Genomic DNA, 22,290 nt, shown 5'->3' on the forward strand with positions numbered 1-22,290 from the left:
TTTGGTAGTGTATATATGTCCATGCCACTCTCTCACTTTGTCCCAGCTTACCCTTCCCCCTCCCCGTGTCCTCAAGTCCATTCTCTACCTCTGTGTCTTTATTCCTGTCCTGCCCCTAGGTTCTTCAGAACCTTTTTTTTTTTTTTTAAGATTCCATATATATGTGTTAGCATATGGTATTTGTTTTCCTCTTTCTGACTTACTTCACTCTGTATGACAAAAACAGTGGTTAGATGCCACGAAGTAGGTGGCAATGCCTTAACCGTATGCGTGTGGTCAGGCCCAAAGGCCTCTTCCATCCTTGTCAAGGGGAGTGCTAACCTTCTCTCCTTTCACACAACACTGCTCTTCATTTCTTTATTGTTTCACCAACTCCACGTGTATCCCTAAGCTGAATAATTATGAAGACAATGATGGATAATTACGAGGATTGGCGTCAGAAGCTCACACACAGAGGAGGCAATGTTGCCATTGTTCCGGAAAGACTCCCAGAAGAAGAGAAATTGGAAAGAGTTTCTGTTCACAGTCTGACCTGAGGCATTCTGAGAGATGACCAGAGGCCACTCAAGCCTCCATTGGGCAAGGTTATGAGTGAGTCCTGATGAATGGGCGTACCTTGGGTGTCTAGCAGAGTTGAACTGTGGGCCAGCCACTGGCAAGCATGTGGGAAGTGGGCTACTGTTCGGCTTCTCAGCACTCCTGTGGCTGATGGTCAGCTCTCTACAGAGGTTAGCTGGACACTTGTATGGGGCAACTGGGCAGTCTCAGCGGAGCCCAGGCACCCAGAGGACAGCAGCATCTTAGCAGGTGGTCCACATCCACCCTGGAGGAGGGATCTGGCTGTGACGCTCACTGGTGCCCCCAGTGGTAGTGTGCTGGCATGGAAGAGCCGAGCACTGGAGAAGAATGGGGATACAGAAGACACCCCACCCCATCCGAGGCTCTGCTGTCCGCGGTTTCATTTACCTATGGTTAACCGCAGTCAGAGAATATTAAACAGAAAATTCCAGAAATAAACAATTCCTACGTTTTAAATTACACACTCTTCCGAGTAGTGTGATGAAATCTTGTGCCATCTCACCCAGGATGTGAATCAACCCTTTGTCCAGCATATCCTGCCCATGAGTCATTTAGTAGCTATCCTGGGTATCAGATCCACTGTTGAGGTTTCACAGTGCTTGTGTTCAAGTCACCCTTGGTTTACTTAATAACGTCCCCAAAGCATGAGAATACTGATGCTGGCAGTTTGGATGTGCTAAAGAGAAGCTGTAAGGTGCTTCCTTTAAGTAAAAAGGTGAAAGTTCTTGACTTTAATAAGGAGAGGAAAAAAATTGTGTGCTGAGGTTGATTAGATTCATGGTAAGAATGAATCTTCTCTCCATGAAACTGTGAAAAAGGAAGAAAATTTGTACTAGTTTTGTTGTCATACCTCACTTGGCAAAAGTTATGGCCACAGTGTGTGTTAAGCCCTTAGTTAAGATGGAAAAGGCAGTACATTTATATAATAAGATACTTTGAGAGAGAGACCAATTTTATATAACTTTTATCACAATATATTGTTACAGTTGTTCTATTTAATTGTTGATCTCTTACTGTGCCTAATTTATAAATTAAACTTTACCATAGGTATGTATAGGGAAAAAAACATAGTATATGTAGTGTTTGGTACTATTTTCAGTTTGAGGCATCCACTGGGGGTCTTGGAATGTATCCCCCATGGATAAGCAGGGGACTGCTGTCAGTTGTGACTGCTATCAGATGCCATTGTATAGGAAGCTGGTGGATCATTGCTTTGAGCTGTATTTTGTGAACTAACATGTTGTTTTATAGAAAACCTAGCCATAGAAGCCTGGGGAGGAAAAAATATGAACAACCAAATGACATGAATTTTAGAGTGTATATTTTTGAAAATGGTTTAAAAAATTTAATTATGCTTGTGACAAATGTAGTCTGATTTATTTTGATAACTAAAGTGTAGCATACTAAGGAAGAGATTGTAGAAATAATGTGTAAGATTGTAGTTTAGTCATAACTTTGAATTGGAATAATATTAGGACACATATCTTTTTGACGTATACCTTTATTCTTATATTGACCAAAACAAATGGCTTCAGAACCAGATTTCTTGATTTTGAATTCTGGCTCTACTGCTGGGGTGATTTTGGCTTAACCTTTTTGGCTTCAGTTTCCTCCCATTATTATTATTGTTATTGTTGTTTTCTGTATAGCAGATAGGTGCAGTGTGCCTAAATATTTCTTACAGTGTCAAGATGTAAATAACCTTTATTTTATTTTTAACAGGGACCTCCGAAACAATCTTATTAGTAGTATAGATCCAGGTGCCTTTTGGGGACTGTCATCGCTAAAAAGATTGTAAGTGTTTGAATTGCTGACTTATGAGTTTGAACCGTTATAAGTACCTGTTAACCTACTTTAAACTTTAACACGATAAAAAAGTGGCTTTTTAATAATTTTTAGAAGTTCATCTAGCCAGGTCCTAGATAGAGAAACAGAGTGTTTAATGTAAGTAGCTTAGAAGGTAGTTTATTTTTATTTATTTATTTTTTTGCGGTACGCGGGCCTCTCACTGCTGTGGCCTCTCCTGTTGCTGAGCACAGGCTCCGGACGCGCAGGCTCAGCGGCCATGGCTCACGGGCCCAGCCGCTCCGCGGCATGTGGGATCTTCCCGGACCGGGGCACGAACCCGTGTCCCCTGCATCGGCAGGCGGACTCTCAACCACTGTGCCACCAGGGAAGCCCCTGAAGGCAGTTTATTTATGCAGTAATTTGATTTGTTTGGTGATAGATGGTTGCATCCCTCTTACGGTAATAAAATCATGATGGTTGGCTTTGCCAGCTGCCATAATCTGTAGATGATTGTCAAGTTATGAATACATTTAAACAATCTATTGTAAATGCCCTAAAAATTGAGGCCCCTTTTTATTAATGATTTAGAATCTTGCCATTTTTCCATATATTTTCTCTGTGTATTATCATTTCAAAACCTAAAGACCAGTTTTTATTATTTCTGAAGCTAAACACCCCTGCTCCCCTTACTGTGCTCATGTCACAGTTGCTGTGTGAACATGCTCATATTTGAGAGGTCACCCTGTGCTCAGGCCATGTGGACTGTCCCACCACCCTTTATTCCTTCTAAATGCATTTATTAAGTGTGGGCTACTTACTATGCTCTGACTTCTCTGGAAGAGCTCACAGACTCTTGGGGGCAAATAGATAACGCAAATACATCCTAAATAATAATGCTAGTAATCTGCCAGGGAAAGGAGGGGGACCACCTTAGAGGGGAATGACCTGCCATGAGAGCGGCCAGCTGTTAGATTTGACCTTGCCCCTGAGGGGTGAATACATATTGAAGAATAACAGAACGAGCATCCTAAGCAGAGTGGACATAGGTGTGAAAGAACATGTCCTTTGGCCAGAACTTCAAGTAGAAAGGGGGAAAAGAACGTTGGGAGATAAGCTGGTCGGGGGGAAGTAGGCTTTTGATGCTCTCCTGCCATGTTGAAGAATTTCGAATCTATTTGTTAGACAGTAGGGACTGGCAGAACTTTTTCATTGTGGAGTTGAATGTGATGAGATTTGTGGCGTCAGAGTTGCAGTGGATCAAGCTGGGTTTAGAGTTCAGTAAAAATAATGAATTGTGTCAACCAGGTATAGCAATGTAATCGAAGTGGGAAGACAGAGATCAGCATCCATGCAGTTAGAAAAAGTTCATTGATTGTGTCCTGTGTGTCCAGTAGTGAGCCAGGCTCTAGAGATACAAAGGTAACTCAGGAACTGCTGGGAAGGTTTGCAGTTCAGTGGAATCGTATATACCGACCAAGAACCTGAATGTGGAATTGGAATATATTTCCGGAGAGATGGAACAGTAGCTGGAGTTCAGCTGCTAAGAGTCTTTGAAGCTGTTAGGACTCAGCCATACTGACACAGGCAGGGGCACGGAACACGGCCATCAGTAGGCTACGTGCATCTCCAGAAACAGTCATTAGGGAGTGGAGGGGCAGCAGCTAACTGAGCTTGATGTATAACAATGAGTCATTTTCTTGTTTCTTACTGGGGCAAACTGACATCATGTTTGGATGGAATGTGCGTCCTCATGTGGGGAGGAGTGTAGGTGCTAGACCTACCCTATCAAACTCTGGGGCTGAGGCTAAACCACCCTTGTTTCCACAGTCCCTCCTAGTGATTTTGATGCTGAAGTTAGAGAACTTCTAGAATATTTTTCCTTCCAGCTTGTTTTTCCAAAAGGAGGGAGGGGTGTGGCATCATATGGCCTGACAAGTCCACTCATTCTCTCCTTCTGTGATCCACACCACTGTGTTCTGTTTTCTGGTAGTAGGGAGATTAATACTGATAATATCTCCATGTCAAGGTAGAGATTGAATGAAACTTGACTGTTAATAAAAAGCAGGTTCATCAGGATGTTTCAAGGATACTATAGAATATCTTAGGTTCTCCATCCAGTTCTTTATCCTTCAGTAAATAATTTTTCAAGTACTGCTATCCAAAATAAATATAATTCTTGTTCAGTAGCACTAAACTTAATTACTACTATTGTCCCAGATGTTGCCTTAGCATTTTTTCATTGTATTACACATTAAGTAGTCTCTTGTGTTCTTGCCTAGGAAGGTAATTGTCATTTATAATGTTCTTCCCACTAGAAAATTCATTCTTAATTCCAAACAGCTAACTTGTAATTGAACTTATGGTATACAGCTTGTAAGCTGAGAGAGTCCTATACGTAAACTCAATGAGATATAAAGATATTCTGCTAGTTGCTTCTCGATTACAGGGAGTTTTTCTTATGAGGCCTTAAATCATTCATTCATTTCAATTGTGCATCTCACTCAGCAGCCACATGTAAAGTATTTTTGTAAGTGTCCCATGCCTTTGCCTTTATTTTATAGATAATTTGGATCAGGAAGATTAAGTGGCTTTCTGAAGAATAAACTACCAGAAGTAGGTAAAACCTAGACCCTTTCAGTTTCTCCTTTGCTTTATCAACAAATTCAAGCTGATTCTCAATTCAAATGAAAACCCATTACCAATACCTAAATTCCATTTTAAATAGGTATAGCTGTAATGAAATTGTTTCCCAAAGAATCAGTGGTAGTTACACCATTTAAAGCTCAGAATTGAGACATGATAAGGAATAGAGCACAGAAATGCTTGTTTAAGCAACACTTCACAAGATGATGCCTAATTTTCTTAAACAGTAAAACCCAGAAATAGAGGAAAATCAGCTGGAATTTAAAAAAAGTCCCACACGATTAAATACTTAGCGTTAATATTCTGAGGAGCTGGAGCACAGCAAATGCAGATAAAGACTTGCATTGCTTAAGATTCTTTTTTTAATCAAAAGTTTCCATAAGAAAGGGAAGGCAGTGCTATGAAATTTTTGGAAACCAGGATTACCTAAACTAGCTTTTGAAATATCTAGAGGAAAAAGTTAATGAGTAGGTACCGGATTCAAATACAAAGTCTTTGTAATTTCTATCAGACTAATACATTTTTTTCCCATTACCAGGTATACAATTTAGAATCAGTTTTAATTTAGAAATGGGTGGTACAAGTCTCTAAAGAGTAACTCAGAGTAAAATTCAAAGAATATATGCTTTTCTACTACAGAGAATAATATGGGCAATATATAAATATAAATAATATTTATATGATGATAAAAATATTTTTAAAATTTGGTTTAGAAAGTTTGTTTTGGTTCTTTTATTGAAATTCAAAATGATCAATAATTCTAAATCTTAACAACTGAGAAAAATTAAGATTAATTGTTTTAGGGCTTTCATACTAAATCCACTGATGGAAAATGTTGCAAGCCATGCTGTCTCATTTGAAGAAATTGTCAGTTATCTCCCAATTAAAATGTAATCTGATTGAAATGTAAAATTGTATTCACTGTGCTTGGTGTGAAGGAAAATAGTGTAGAAAGATAGAACAAAATACTTACTAAAATTATCACACAGATAAAAGGAAAAACGTTACATGGCTTGAGGAGAAGAAAAAAATGGATAGAAAGTAACATTTGATAGGAACTATAAGAAGTTAGGAGTGACTGGAAAAAATGGCCCGTTACCTAGATATAGTTATAAAGTAATTTGACTTGGAGCATAAATGACAGATCGGTAAAGTAAAAGCTAACTCAGTTGTTCTTTTCATTACAGTCAAAACTTCTGAGTATTTAAGGAATGAAATTAGAAAGCATTAAGTTTCAGATGTTCTTGAGGAAATAAAAGTTTCGGCATTTTGGTAATTTGCCCTTTTACCCATTGTCCGTTGGATGTTGCCTGAGATCAGGCTCTGTTCCCTAACTTAACCTAGCATGATTAGCTGTGTAGATCATCACAGACAGTAAGATAGAGTCTCATTTTTACTACTTCGGTTTTATCTTGAGTCATTTTATAGGAGTAAATGCTTGAAATATCAAGGGCAGGGCTTCCCTGGTGGCGCAGTGGTTGAGAGTCCGCCTGCCGATGCAGGGGACACGGGTTTGTGCCCCGGTCCGGGAAGATCCCACGTGCCGCATAGCGGCTAGGCCCGTGAGCCATGGCCGCTGAGCCTGCGCGTCCAGAGCCTGTGCTCCGCAATAGAAGAGGCCACGACAGTGAGAGGCCTCCGTTAAACAGCGTTTGTTGAGAGTCCGCCTGCCGATGCAGGGGACACGGGTTTGTGCCCCGGTCCGGGAAGATCCCACGTGCCGCATAGCGGCTAGGCCCGTGAGCCATGGCTGCTGAGCCTGTGCGTCCAGAGCCTGTGCTCCGCAATAGAAGAGGCCACGACAGTGAGAGGCCTGCGTTAAACAGCGTTTAGCCTGTACGTGCCAGAAGTAAGTGAAAGCAAGGATGATTTCTTCTCTCATTGCTGCACTTGAGAGAGGTGAATATTTCAGAGATGCTTAAAAGATAGGACTTGTGTGATACCTGGGTGCCATTCTTGAATATTGAATGTATGAAACCTTCATTAACCAAGAGAACTAATTGAAGACACTTTTTCCCTTTCTCTCTAGGGATCTGACAAATAATCGAATAGGGTGTCTGAATGCAGACATATTCCGAGGACTCACCAATCTGGTTAGGCTGTAAGTACCTCTTTCTTTCGTATTATAATACAAGGAAGCATTTGAACCAGTACCCAAATTTTTATGACCACCTATATGTTTAATATTAAAATAACAACTGTAGAGGTTACAGAAGTGGTAGGATATAAGGAGCTAGAAATTTAATCATGGAGATATAATGTCATCAGAACATAACAATGCATTATATCCTCCATCCCAAACACACACACACACACACACACACACACACACACACACGATGTATATACCCCAGGGAACATGTCCACATTGAGAGACATGATCAAAGCTTTGCCACTTTGGGAAAATTTCTTGGAAGAGATGAAACTTGAGCTGATGGTCCAGATCATTAGAAAGGAAAAGAAGTCAAGCAAATGATAAAAGGAGGTAGAAATAAGAGCGAGGCCAGTTTGTCAAGGTGAAGGCCATTGGACTTATGAGTAAAATGACCATCTGAATCACACCTCTGACCTTGTGATTATAGGTGAGTTGTTTAGCTTTTCTCTTTTTCAAATGAAAAAGTAGATTAATAAAGTAAGTAAAGTAAGTAATTAATAAAGTAAGATTAATAATACCTCAAAGTTATTATAAGGATTAATTAGCATTTGAATTATCTATACCTATATCTTATAATTTGTATCTAATATAACTGCAGAACTTTGTATATGCCATCAAATATATTTTAATTTTATTTTTAAAATAGACTCTGAGAGTAACTAGAAGTAAGTTCAGTTATCTATAATAGAGCTTTATACAAGACCATATGAAAAGCAGACTGAAGCTTAGAACTCATTCAACCCTAGGAAGCCACTGAAAGACATTGATGTGGGAAAATGGCATAAAATCATGATGTAGAGAAGAGCAATCTAGAAATAGGGTGCAGGGTGAAATGCAGGATTTAGGGGTAGAAGTTCTAGTATTGAGATCACCTATGCCTGGTTCTTTCTCTTTGTAGCTTTTTAGAATGTTTCTTCTGTTTCGTTCAAGTTAACTTTGAAAAAGCTATGGTGGCTTAAGTAGTGAGATCATTTCATCTATACAATAAGGGAGGGGTCTCCAAATCACTTGCCAGAACAGAATAAAGTTACTCCTGCTTCTTAGTCAGCAAATTTATATTTTTCAGTGTGCCCTTTAATTCTGGAGGAACGACAGATGGCCAAGTTTATGTTTTTAAACAAAAGAATGATTTGGTGTACAGCTTTACTCATAGCGAGAAATTAATTAAATCAATTACGGTTTCCTTCTTTGTAACTGGATTACAAACAATTTCATTTCAGTGCTTTTATTATCTCGAGAGTTTTGTATTTTTGGTTTTAAGGAATGCATAAGAATTGGCAAAGTGAGGCGTTTATGGAGAAAATTTGTTATATTTTTGGGTAGGTATGAATCAAATAATGAAAAAGGGAGTTTGAAGTTTTTTGACCATTTTCTTGACTTTAGTTTCAGATGGATATGTAGCTTTGGTCTAGGGATTTTTGACCCATCAGCAAATGTTCTTTAGGCAAAAGAGCTGTGTGGGACAGTGCTTACATTAAGGCAAGTTACTATATGCTTACTATTATTATTATAATAAATTATAAATAATATATATATAATATTTATACAAATTATATTTATATAAATTATATATTTATATATAATAAATTATATATATTATAAATTATAATATTATTATTATTATTTGTCTCCTGCCTTAAAAGCAAGCATTTTTGGAAGTTTTAGAGCTTAGGTTGTCTCTTACATTTTTACCAATTCTCTGATACTTGTGAGAATTTACAAGTCATGGAACACAGTGGACATATATCCAGGTGAATCATTAAAACACAGAAATAGCACTACCACGTTTCCTACTTTGAGATTGATTGAGATGATTTTGTAGCCCATGTAATAATAGATGATGGTGGCTCTTTTTTTCTATTCTTTAAGAAAACAAGTCCACAGTTTTCTATATTTACTTTTCATTAAGTTTAAATCCATGAAGGGTATAGCATCACACGGATTCTCTGTCCAGTGGCCTTAGCAAGGAGGTTGCTTTGGAATTTAGCATGAACCATGATGCCACTGTTTCCATAAGCGTAAGTTATCTTTTCCCAGATTACTCTGGTTTTGTTAGGTTTTCCACCAGGAGTTACTGTGTTGTTCTTTGTTTTGTGCACATAAGCACATCTCCTGCCTAGGTAGAATTGTTTCATCTCGAGCATATACACCTTCAGTTTTCAGGAGAGCTGTTTGCTCCCTCTGGTTCCATAGATCCCGCTTATAGCCAGCAAAAATGGCCTTGGACCACAGCCTTCCAGACATATTTGTCCTGTTAGAAGTCCTGTTCCCAACAGGCCTCCACAGGGTCCAAGAAGGCTGAAATAGGGTGATGGTGGCTCTTTTAAATGCAAAAATATGGCATATATAGAACTATACCTGACATAGCCTTTAAATACTGTTCTAAGAAAAATTGGCAATTGAGGTAGCTTCTTAACATTGAAGAATGCATTGCAGTGGAGTTGCTTGTGATAATTTGGGTTGACATAGTTCTAGAGCTGTGGACCAGGAAACTTTGAATGGGTGTTCTGTGTGGGCTGCTCTCTAAGCCAGGCTGTATGCCGGTTGTGAAGGCTGATAACAATTTGTATTACAGACATGGAGAATAGCATTTTCTCAATCTAACAGGTGGAAAAGAGAATTTGATTAGTTAAGGGACATGTAGTACATTTTTTTTTTAACATCTTTATTGGAGTATAATTGCTTTACAATGGTGTGTTAGTTTCTGCTGTATAACAAAGTGAATCAGTTATACATATTCATATATCCCCATATCTCCTCCCTCTTGCGTCTCCCTCCCACCCCTCCCTATCTCACCCCTCTGGGTGGACACAAAGCACCGAGCTGATCTCCCTGTGCTATGCAGCTGCTTCCCACTAGCTATCTGTTGTACATTTGGTAGTGTATATATGTCCATGCCACTCTCTCACTTTGTCCCAGCTTACCCTTCCCCCTCCCCGTGTCCTCAAGTCCATTCTCTATGTCTGCATCTTTATTCCTGTCTTGCCCCAGCTTCTTCATGACCTTTTCTTTTTTTTAGATTCCATGTATATGTGTTAGCATATGGTATTTGTCTTTCTGACTTACTTCACTCTGTATGACAGACTCTAGGTCCATCCACCTCATGTAGTACATTTTTTAGGTTAGGAATCAGAGAAGCTCCCTAATTACTGTTTCCCACCCCAAAGAGTAAGTGTACAAAAGAAATCAGTCTAGAGTGGATCACTGTTCTAGCTATTTCCTCAGCTACCTCTTCAGCTGAACTTTCTGGGTTACCCTGGAACTTGGGATCTTGGACTGACTTGCCTCTTAGCCAAGGGGGCTGGAAACCTTGGCAGACACCCTGTTGCATTCTCACCCACACTTCTTATCATATCGAAACATCTTGGCTTTGGCGATTCAGTATAAAAATTCAAAAATGACTTTTCAAAAATACGTCAGAGGATTCAGTGGACTTGGGTGTGGTGGGTAAAATTGATTAATTCTATGTATTGATCTCTGCCTTTATTGATGGAGAAATTCTGGGAAGTGAAACCATCCTCCCAGAGATTCCCATAGTAACCCTAGGAGTAACTGACAGACAAAGATGGGACCCAATAATGGACTTAAGTGAAGTCTCTGTCCTTCACTTAGGTAGTTAATTTACAGAGAAATTGTCAGGAGATCAAAAAAAGCAAAGATTTCCTTTTTTTTCTTTATGAATTTTGATCAGTTTAAAACCTGTTTTCCCCTAAGAAAATTATACCTTTAATATTTTTCTATCAGAAATAATAGGTGAGTGATATTTATAAGAACTTCCTTTTTACAATTAAAAATTATTGATGCTGTTAAGTAATAAACCATATAGAGAGATATGAAGCAAAAGTTAAATCTCCCCTTCATCACGTCAGACACACCCTTCTGAGACAGCATGTACTAACTGGTGTATATATTCTCAGATTTTTCTATTGCCCCACCCCCAGCCCCCGAAATGTATAGGCTTTCACATAGGGCTTTAAAAATGTGCTGCACTGGACATTTTACTTAAAAATTTTTTTACTGACGTATCCTTAATATCTTTTCAGGAGAATACATATTGATTTAGTTCATGTGAATAACTATAGAACATTCCAAGTATAGAACAGATCATAATTTAGTCAATTATTCCTCTGTGTATGTAGATACTATCTGATTCCTTTCCTCCTCCTTTAACCAATCTGACCTGGTAAACATTCCTGTATATACACAGATGCTGCATCATACACACTTAACTTACAGGAATACAAATATATCTGTGTAGCAAAAAGTAAGTAAAGAAAAATGGACAGAGTAAGAAGCAACATGAGTGGGAGTAGGTGGGTAATTCACCTACCACCCCATTCAGTAAACTACATTAGGACACAAGAGCAGTGTCTTTGCTGTGAACGTTGTCATTCTCAGTTTCCTTATGCTTTTTTTGGTGTAAGCACCTCAGAGTTGGAATGTGATTTTAATGTTTTAAAGTATGTGTGGGTTTTTATGGCCACCAGCCAAAGCCAATTACTTCATAGGTGTCCAGCCAAACAAATAGCAGTCTGTTCCAACACTGGAGGAAAAATTGGTTTGTGTTGGTACTTACTGAGAGGATGGCATGTCTGTCTCCAATGTGATTGCTTCCTCTGTGATTTCCAAGGAAAAAAAAATTTATAATACCTAATAATTAGAATAAAGTTACCTAGTAATTAGAATCTAATGGTCCCTGTAAGCTGCAATTATTTTGTTTATACTTAAATCCTATATTTGTAGAATGTATTTTTATTTCCAACTTACTACTGTGGACTCTTTCAAAACATCTAAAAAAATATTACAGGTAACTGTATAAGGAATCTCCATGGACCCATCAGTCAGTTTCAACACTTAGTAACTCATAGCCAGTCTTGTTTTAGTTACACCTCACATCTCTTGTCTTCCTGCGTACATTTTAAAGTAAATCCCAGAAGTCATATAATTTCACATAGGGTACCTTCATAAGAGTATAGTTGTTCATTTTAATTGCAGCTAGGTTACTTTCTTAAAATGTTACAGTGATTTACACTCCATCAGCTGTACCCTTTTCGAAATCCACATTCAGTATTCACTCTGATAGGCCAAAAAAGAAAAGGGCATCGCTTTCATGGTTCTTTTGATTTGCAAGTATTCTTTTTGTTTTTTAACTTCCTAGGCAATTCTTTTATGAAGATCAAAATTATTTTATCCAGCCTTTTTTCTATCCAAAAAATCCTAAGACAATAAAAATGAATCCAATGATGTTCTTACTGAAATCCATTATATTAGTATATTAATTTGTGAGGGATTGGTATTTGTGTAATATTAAGTCTTCCCATCCAGGAATACATTGCTGCAGGTGTCATGGTAACAGCTGACCTCTCCCCCATCAATTCTCTTTCCTCTCCTCACTGGAGAATCCATCTACCCAGTTGTCACTTTCTTCCACACTTGAAGGATGAAACTCAGACTCTGGAGGAGAGGCAGGCCTCCTTGCAGGTCTCAGGACTTCTTCCTTGAGAATTCCGCAGGCTCAGCGGCCATGGCTCAAGGGCCTAGCCGCTCCGCGGCATGTGGGATCTTCCTGGACCGGGGCACGAACCCGTGTCGCCTGCATCGGCAGGCAGACTCTCGACCACTGCGCCACCAGGGAAGCCCATTCTTTTTTTAAAAAAAAAAAATTATTTTTTAAAATTTATTTTTGGCTGCATTGGGTCTTCGTTGTTGCACGCGGGCTTTCTCTAGTTGAAGCGAGCAGGGGCTACTCAGCGAGCAGGGGCTACTCTTTGTTGCGGTGCGCAGGCTTCTCATTGCAGTGGCTTCTCTTTTGCGGAGCCCGGGCTCTAGGCATGCTGTGGCACGAGGGCTCGGTAGTTGTGGCTCGTGGGCTCTAGAGCACAGGCTCAGTAGTTGTGGTGCCCGGGCTTAGTTGCTCTGTGGATGTGAGATCTTCCTGGACCAGGGCTCAAACCCGTGTCCCCTGCACTGGCAGGCAGATTCTTAACCACTGTGCCACAAGGGAAGTCCCAAAATTTTATCATTCTTGTTACTACAATAGGCACAGAAAAGATCTTGTGATGGTTGGATCATGGTGCCATTTTCCCAGAGTCCTTGCTAGCGCCTCCTAAAGGTGGGGTCTGAACAGTCAACCACCACAATTGAGCACCTACTATATACCTCAGTTTGTTACTAGCGGATGGAGGTACCCCAGTAAATAAGACACACAAGTCCTTCCTCTCCTGGAGCTTATAGTCAAGCATGGAAGAAATCACAAAAAATGATTTGGTCAAACCATGATGGGTGTAACAAACTACTCATATTGTAGCATAAGGTGTTCTACAATTCATACAAAACTCTGCAAGTGTTTAGGTATTAAAGCCATGATACAGGGGGAAACGAGAGAGGTTAAGTAATTTGCCCAAAGCCAACACGGAATTCTATCCCAAGTCTTTTGTCTTAAAACCTGGACTCATTTCACTCTGCCAATGTATTTTACTGGGTTACTGTCAGCTGTTGCTGGCCCTTCAGACCCTCCTTTTCCATGTTTTTTAAAATTTTTGCTTTCTTATGTGATACTGAGTGAACACATGAAGAATAATTCTAGTTGCAATGAGAGTATGACTGAAGGTCTAGTTCAGGAAGTTAACTTTGAGGTTCACATGGTATTTGATAGAAAAATCCTTATCCAGCAGTAATTTTAAATAATTTTGTTTACTGCTTTATATAAGGTAAAGAACAATTTTCTTCTTCAACTTTGGAGAAAATATTTACTAGATGTTTCTCTTCATAAGATTTAAAACAACTTTAATAAATTCTTTATAACAGTAGTTAATGATAGGACATTTTAGAAAATATAAAATAGATTAAATGATATATAATTGTTAGCATTTCTTAAAGTGTAATTATTTCCTTTTTTCCAGAAACCTTTCAGGGAATTTGTTTTCATCATTATCTCAAGGAACTTTTGATTATCTTGGCTCATTACGATCTTTGTAAGTAAGAATTTTTCTCCTGTTTTAGTAAATACATTTTAGTGTTTTAAAATTAAAAAGTTATTATATGGCTTAAGAGACTCCATAGGAAAAGCTTGTGATTTTGCAATAAATAGAATCTCACTTGAGAACTTGCATTCACATTGAAAAACATACCATAAACCTTAAAAATGTGTTTCAGGCTGGGACAACCATTTTCTCCTTGGAATACTAGTGTATCTCTCTAATTTATATTTAAAGTAAATAAATTGGTAATTTTTTCTCTTTGTGTTTCCAAATCCGAAAATATTTTGTTCAGCGAATTAAATTCCCAAAGTATAAAATATGCTTCCCTCCCTTTGAAGAATTTATAGTTAAGACTATGTTATGCTTTAGCGATTTAATTTTATCCTGTAACTCCATCCCCAAACTGAATTCACAACTTATTACTGACATTTCTAAGCATGCTTACATAGAATGCCTGCTTTATGAAGTCAGTGTAAGGTCATATTTACATAATTCTCTGTAGCTTTAGAACTGGCTGATTTTTTTCCCCCCAAAACACAGTTTTATTAAGTGCGAGATTGTATAGGAGTTACTTTTGAAGCTAACTGTATTTTCAGATAAACCTTAATATATTTCAAAGTATACATTATAATGATTTCTGTTGGAATTACAGTTAAATAGAATGTTTTTCAAATTTTTATGGTATATAACATATGGGCTTGAGTCTCTTTTTCCAGTGAAAAATGTCTTCTCTGCCAGATGTCTCTGTTTGATGTATGCTGACTTCTTCCCTTTTTTCCCTTCCCTCCTCCTCATCTTTCGTTTTCTAAATTTATCATTTCAATCTCTTTTAGCAGGTTTCATTGGGATGTAGCTGATAGGTTAGGCGCCTATGGTGCTCCCACCATGGCAGACATATGTATGTACTTCTAGATTCACACTGCATCAAACTCTATCTGGCCTTTTTGGTACTGCTGCGGTTCTTATCCGGAAAACTGCTTTTGAGTGAAAACATCTCCTTTTAGTGGGCTTATGTCAGCCATTTCTGTGAAGTATAGGAAATAAAGGCTGTAAAAATAATCTGGCTTTTGAGACCCTGGATAGCAGGAATGTAGGAAGTATTTTCATCCAAAAATTGGGCAAAATTGCCAGTGTTTATAACTGATAGTGCTGGAAACTGACCAGAAGGTGGTGCTTAGGAATTAGAAGTCAGCCAGTCATCCTAGTCAGATAAACGGAATATAACCATGTGAAACAGTCATATTTTGCTTTATGTTGCTAGAATTAACAGAGTTTGTAGGTATTTAAGCCAAGAACATGGCAGTGATGCTGGAAAAATTGGGGAAGCCTTCAAGATCCAGTATTTGTGCCACAGACTTGATGAAAGGGTAAAAATTTGATAGACACAAAGGATGGGGATGTGGTATTCCAGTACCCTGGGCTTCAGGAGTTTGTTACATAGATGAGGAATAGATTTTGTTCACATACCACTGTCACTCCCCGAATCAGTGGGGAAGGGAGCTGGGGTCAGGCATTTGGCGTCATCTCAAGGGAAAGGAGACCATAAGCAGTTGATGGTACAGTATGTGCTGTAGCGTGGTAAGGGTGAGCAGGAGTGTGCTTGCCACCCAAAGGGTAAGCCAACATAAAGCAAAAGTGCTATTTAATTCATTCACCATAACCTCTAAATTGCATTTTGTATGCTACAGAGAATTTCAGACTGAGTATCTGCTGTGTGATTGTAACATACTGTGGATGCATCGCTGGGTAAAGGAGAGAAACATCACGGTACGGGACACGCGGTGTGTTTATCCTAAGTCTCTTCAGGCCCAGCCAGTCACAGGTGTGAAGCAGGAGTTGTTGACGTGCGGTAAGGAAGACAAACTGAGAAAGGGTTAACTGTATTTTACTTGCTATCTTGTTTTTCCTGACAAACTGCAGAGTTCTGTTTACACGTTGGGACTGATTACAACTGTCAGTCTTCTTGGATTTGATAATATTTAGTTTTTGCTGACAATTAAGTCAGCTGGATTAAAAAACATTTTTTCCATTGGTGTTTAAAGTTCTTAGGTTCTGAACAGCTTTCTTTATGAAATCCAGTTTCAATAAATAGTATAGATCTTCAGATTTTCTAACAGCAAATCAGGAATTTGTTGATAGTAATAAAATCTCAGGATACAATCACTTTTTGTTGGTGGGGTGTGAATTGATACAGCCTTTTTGAAGGGTGTGGTATTTTTGGCAATATGTATTGCTGTTCTTAAAGAATTGATACAACTTCATATAGTAATTCTGCATGTAGGGGTTAATTCTTAAGAAATCATCAGCTATGTATGTAAATCTTCAGACTTTGTGAACATATCCTAAATTCTCAAAAATAGGGCATTGGTTTAATTATGGCACATCAATTCAGTGAAATAGTATGCAGCTATTGAAAATCATGATTTTTAAGAATATCTGAAGGCTTGAGGGAAATAACACGTTTACCATGTGCTAAATGAAAAACAAAAAACAGAAAACAAAAACATAAACCAAAAACAGTCCTTAAAATGATAGAGGTAGGTTCTAGTTTAGTCTTTGTGTTTGAAAATAGACAACTGTATCAGTTTTTTCCTTTTATTTTTATTATCGTTATTGTTTCACATGTAAAATATGCTCATTGGATTAAAGATTTATGAAAAGAATGTATACATATATCAAATTACCTTGGTGTTCACTTTAAATAACTTATAATTTTGTCAGTTATACCTCCAAAAAGCTGGGGGAAAAAATGAAAAACTAAAAGAAGAAAAAAACAAAACCCATACTTAACATTCTTATCACTCACAGGTAGCTAATGTCGAGGATACCTTGGTGTATCCTCTTCTATACCTTTTTATTATGTTTTGTCCAAAATATCATACTCTAATGTTATTTTGTAACCTTTTGTAACTGGAAATGGTGTAAACTTGTTTCCTCATTATATAAAAGATGCATACCAATCCATTATATAGATGTGGCCATAACTTATTTTTTCATTACAGAGATGTAGCCATAGCAATTTCCTTATTACTGCAGATTTAGGTTAATAATTTCTCCATAAACATTAAAATGATTAATTTCCTTGTGTACATCTTTACATATTAGCTATTTAGGATAGAATACTAAAAGTAGAATTATTGTGTTAGACAAAGGGACGAAATATTTTAAAGGCTTTTAATGAGCCAAGAGATTTGTGTACATTTTTGCATATGTAGTTAAAATTTCTCTCTTTTATTTTTCTTACTGGAAGGAAGTATATCAGCTTTGTAAAAGTTGATATGAAATGGTTTCATTTTCATTTTACTTAACGGTGTTTTCATCTTGGACCTTCTTAATTCAGTAATAGCTTTGTTGATACTAACATTAGAATGCTGATTACTGAGGAATTTGTTTTTCCATTTTTAAAATTTCAATTAGAATTTCTATAATTTTAAATTTTGGAGTGTGAATATAGTATTGTATTTGTTAACTGAGTCTTTATTTTACTGTCTCTAGATCCTCCCCTTGAATTACCATCTTTCTACATGACTCCATCTCATCGTCAAGTTGTGTTTGAAGGAGACAGCCTTCCTTTCCAATGCATGGCTTCATATATTGATCAAGACATGCAAGTGTTATGGTATCAGGATGGGCGAATAGTCGAAACTGATGAATCCCAAGGTATCTTTGTTGAAAAGAACATGATTCACAACTGCTCATTGATCGCAAGGTAAACTTTTTTTAGATGAGGAATTGTCTCTGTGGATTTTTTTAATCATTTCAGAATTGTACTGTTTAGTTAGAGTTTGAATGAATATTTTACCTTCTTGCATTTAAAAAAGCAAACTTCTGACATTTCTTTTCCTGATTGTTACTTATCTTCTAAAATTAAATAGCTATCTTTTCCATCCGGTTTTGGAGGAAAAAAGCATAGGATAAAAGGGAAACACTGTTTAAAAGTGGGAGACTTTTTGTTTAAAGTCTTAAGAGGAAAAAATGTAAACTTTTAGTGCAAAGCTTAATTTCTAACAATTTCCTGCTACTAATAAGCTTAGAATTTCACTTTTGGGAATCACCTAATTTTCACTGTCTTATGATTAATGTAACATTTTAAGATACTTCCTTTTTTCACTCCACTAGTATAAAAGAATATAACACCTGTCAACCCCACGATTGGTGTGAGCACAGCAATAGTTAATTCGAATGAACTTAAGGTGCAAAAAACAGGATAAAAATAAATATGATGTTATCACTTATCATATTTTATTTTGGTAAAATCTTAATCTGTAGATATTGAATTTTCTCTTTCCTTCTCTCTGCCTCTCTTTCTGTCTCTGTGTATCTCTCCAAGCCTTTTTCTGTCTCTCTCTGTCTTTCCTTCCTACCAATTTCATAAAGATAGACCTCAGCTTGAATATTGAAGAGTAGATCTGTAGTTTCTCTGTAGTTTCTCAACTCTCTACTGGGGCACTTTAAGGTAGTATTACAAAAGCATCATGAAAAATTACCAAGAAACTAAAAGCTGTCTGAGTTGAGACTCAGGTTTGGGAATTTTGAGGTTCGACTATTCTATTTTATAATATCTCTTTCTCTTCTGAGATTTCCTATCTGTCTGTTAGAAGCATATTTTCATTTGTGTCTTTTAACTTTTATAGTAGATACCCTGAAATCCTTGCTTTCATATTCCAGTATCTGGGTCATCTTGGGATCATCACCTTGACTATTTTTCTTATGAATATGGTTTATATTTCCCTACTTAAAAAATATTGTTTATATGTCTGGTAACGTTGGATTGTATCCTGGACATTGTGAATGATTTGCTATAGAAAAGTTGACAGAGTACAGCTTATGGGACAAATCTGGCCTATGAATGTTTTTTTATAGTTTTAAATGGTTACATTTCAAATGGTTATAAAAGTACCTACATAATATTCTCAGTGTTGCTTCTTGGTCAGCAAAGCCTAAAGTATTTACTGTCTGGCCTTCAAAGAAAAAGTTTTCTGACCCCTGACTCTGGATTCCTTTGTATTCTTCAAAGGAATTAGACAGCTCATTTTGTTTCATTGAACAGTTACCTTGGTTAAATTCAAACTCCTAGATCTGGCTTTTCGGTATTAGGCAGCCACTGAAATCTGCTTGGTGTTTGCCCTGTCTGCATGTAGGTCAGGGTCAGTTAAAGAGCTGGGTGGATTTTATATGCAGAAGTTTGGGCTTCCAGCCAGGCTCCTTTCTACCTCTGTCCTCTGATTTTTCAACCAGTAAGATTTTGAGTTTCTATTTGAATAATGCCTGCCTTTGGGCAAAAGCCATTAAAAAAATTTCCTGGTTACTCCCCACTGCCAATCCCTTCTTCCTACTGTCAGGTCCTCTTTGGTTTCTGCTTGCTTTGGATCACTCTCCATGTGTTCAGATAGTTATCATATTGTAGTTTTGTTCACAGCTTATAACTAACTGTTAATTGCAGTGAGGGTGGTTTGATAGGAGCCACTCTGCTATTACCAGAAGCAGAGTTCTTTTATTAGGGGATAAGATTGTTAGGAAAGTTTTTTATATGTTCTTTGCACGTAATATTAAGTTCTAGTGAGAAGATTCTAATTGTTACATTATTTTTACTGTGTGATAATTTCACAAGTGTATACATATGTCAAAACTTACCAAATTATATATATATATGTATCTTTTTGGCTGCCTTGGGTCTTGGTTGCTGCGCGTGGGCTTTCTCTAGCTGCGGCAAGCAGGGGCTACTCTTCGTTGCGGTGAGTGGGCTTCTCGTTGCAGTGGCTTCTCTTGTTGCGGAGCACAGGCTCTAGGCGCTCGGCTTCAGTAGTTGCAGCACGCGGACCCGTGGGCTCAGTAGTTGTGGCGCACGGGCTTAGTTGCTCCGCGGGATGGGATCTTCCCAGACCGGAGATAGAACCCGTGTCCCCTGCATTGGCAGGCAGATTCTTAACCACTGCGCCACCAGGGAAGTCCCCAAATTGTATATTTTAAGCAGTTTATTTTCTGAATAGACAATAATTGACATATAATACAACAGTAAAGCTTTAAAAATGTAATAGAACCCTTTTCTGAATAAAAGAGCCTTATTTTTTTAAAATTTTATTGAAAAGTATAGTTGATTTACAGTGTTGTGTTAATTTCTGCTCTACAGCAAAGTGACTGAATTATATGTATATTATTCTTTTTCATATTCTTTTCCATTATTGTTTATCACAGGATATTGAATATAGTTCCAAGAACTTTAATTTAACTCTTAAATTTGGTAGCTATAAAGTAACTTAGATTTACTTTATAAATTTATTTCTGTAAGTCATGTTTAAATTAATCTAAATTCCTTTAGCATTACAAAAAAAATTAACTCTAAGGATAGCAACTTCACCTAACATTTTTTTGTTGGTAGGGACACTTACCAAAGTGAAAATCTTTCATATGAAGACTGAGAAGACTGAGAAGTCCTTTACACAGAGTTAACCCCAGAATAATAAAGAAGTTGTAGGAGAAGGAAATATGTGGTTATTGGACTGGTTAACCTCATACACCTCTTGATTCTTCATTGGTCTCCTCATGTCGTTGATCCTTCATTAGTAAGAATCAGAGTTTGTATTTTTCCTAGACACTGAAATTGAAGCTACCTCCTTCTCCTTAAATCTCCTAATATGTCGTGTTGAGGATTCCTGAAAAATTTATTCTGATAATTGGTTTTAGACATTGAAGGTATTGCTGAAAGTTAGGTTAGGACCATTTTCCCCAGAGAGTATGCTAATGTGTCCTGGGGTGCCACAGTGTGTTAACGGAGGTGCTGTGTGGTATTTTAAGTGTTTGAACATAGTGATACTGGACATTTGTGAGACACGATACAGCTACCAGCTCCAGGCAGTTAGGGTGTTGAATTTACATGATGCTGCATCCCTTTTGCTGGTGCCATGCTTTAGATAATGGGATTTTGACAGTTACTATGGTGCAAAGCAAGTAGTGTGTGAAAATCATTTTGGAACCAGGAAGATGGATATCACTGTTTGATCTGTATCTAATGTTTGATTAATTTTGGAGTGCCCAATAGGCATGCACAACCCATTAGGAAGTAGTTGTGGTTAAGAATGAAATACTTATTTTAATTGATGTGTTTTTTTTTTTCAAATGGCTACTAAGTTATTAGGACATATATACACAGTTTTAGAATTGCATTTAGTCATTGGAACCACCCTAGGTGTTTTTTTTGTTTTTCTTTCTATTTTATTCTGTTATAGTCAATTGCATTTTTTTTAACATCTTTATTGGAGTATAATAGCTTTACAATGTTGTGTTAGTTTCTGCTGTATAAGGTGAATCAGCTATAGTTTTTCTTTCGATTTTATTCTGTTATAGTCAATTGCATTTTTTTTAACATCTTTATTGGAGTATAATAGCTTTACAATGTTGTGTTAGTTTCTGCTGTATAAGGTGAATCAGCTATACGTATACATATAACCCCATACCCCCTTCCTCTTGCACCTCCCTCCTACCCTCCCTATCCCACCCCTCTAGGTGGTCACAAAGCACCGAGCTGATCTCCCTGTGCTATGAGGCTGCTTCCCGCTAGCTATCTGTTTTACATTTGGTAGTGTATATATGTCCATGCCACTCCCTCACTTCGTCCCAGCTTACCCTCCCCTGCACCGTGTCCTCCAGTCCATTTTCTACGTCTGCGTCTTTATTCCTCTCCTGCCCCTAGGTTCATCAGAACCATTTTTTTTTTTAATTCCATATATATGTGTTAGCATACGGTATTTATTTTTCTCTTTCTGGCTTACTGCACTCTGTATCACAGACTCTCTAGGTCCATCCACCTCACTACAAATAACTCAGTTTCATTTCTTTTTATGGCTGAGAAATATTCCGTTGTATATATGTGCCACATCTTTATCCATTCATCTGTCGATGGACACTTAGGTTGCTTCCATGTCCTGGCTATTGTAAATAGTGCTGCAGTGAACATTGTGGTACGTGACTCTTTTTGAATTATGTTTTTCTCAGGGTATATGCCCAGAGGTGGGATTGCTGAATGGTAGTTCTACTTTTAGTTTTTTAAGGAACCTCCATACTGTTCTCCATAGTGGCTGTATGAATTTACATTCCCACCAACAGTGCAAGAGGGTTCCCTTTTCTCCACACCCTCTCCAGCATTTA

General features: G+C 37.6%; 1 protein-coding gene, 1 non-coding gene and 1 pseudogene across 3 annotated transcripts in view; 1 reads left to right on the top strand and 2 right to left on the bottom strand.

Annotated features, from left to right (window-relative positions):
- The window catches only part of ADGRA3 (adhesion G protein-coupled receptor A3), a 118,999-nt gene that overhangs the window by 43,000 nt on the left and 53,709 nt on the right, over positions 1 to 22,290 (top strand). For both annotated transcript variants that reach the window (XM_007115844.2, XM_024119309.1), the window contains 5 exons: positions 2,302 to 2,373; positions 7,040 to 7,111; positions 14,068 to 14,139; positions 15,834 to 15,994; positions 17,641 to 17,854. In XM_007115844.2, coding sequence (XP_007115906.2) covers positions 2,302 to 2,373; positions 7,040 to 7,111; positions 14,068 to 14,139; positions 15,834 to 15,994; positions 17,641 to 17,854 — 591 coding nt within the window. The remainder of the gene's footprint in view (positions 1 to 2,301; positions 2,374 to 7,039; positions 7,112 to 14,067; positions 14,140 to 15,833; positions 15,995 to 17,640; positions 17,855 to 22,290) is intronic.
- LOC112063821 (U6atac minor spliceosomal RNA) lies at positions 218 to 343 on the bottom strand. Its single transcript, XR_002891202.1, has one exon. It is a non-coding gene; the product is annotated as a U6atac minor spliceosomal RNA (small nuclear RNA).
- On the bottom strand, positions 8,929 to 9,718 carry LOC102987045 (60S ribosomal protein L35a-like; annotated as a pseudogene).

This window comes from Physeter macrocephalus, chromosome 7 (genome assembly GCF_002837175.3).
Source record: "Physeter macrocephalus isolate SW-GA chromosome 7, ASM283717v5, whole genome shotgun sequence".
Classification (NCBI taxonomy): Eukaryota; Metazoa; Chordata; class Mammalia; order Artiodactyla; family Physeteridae; genus Physeter; species Physeter macrocephalus.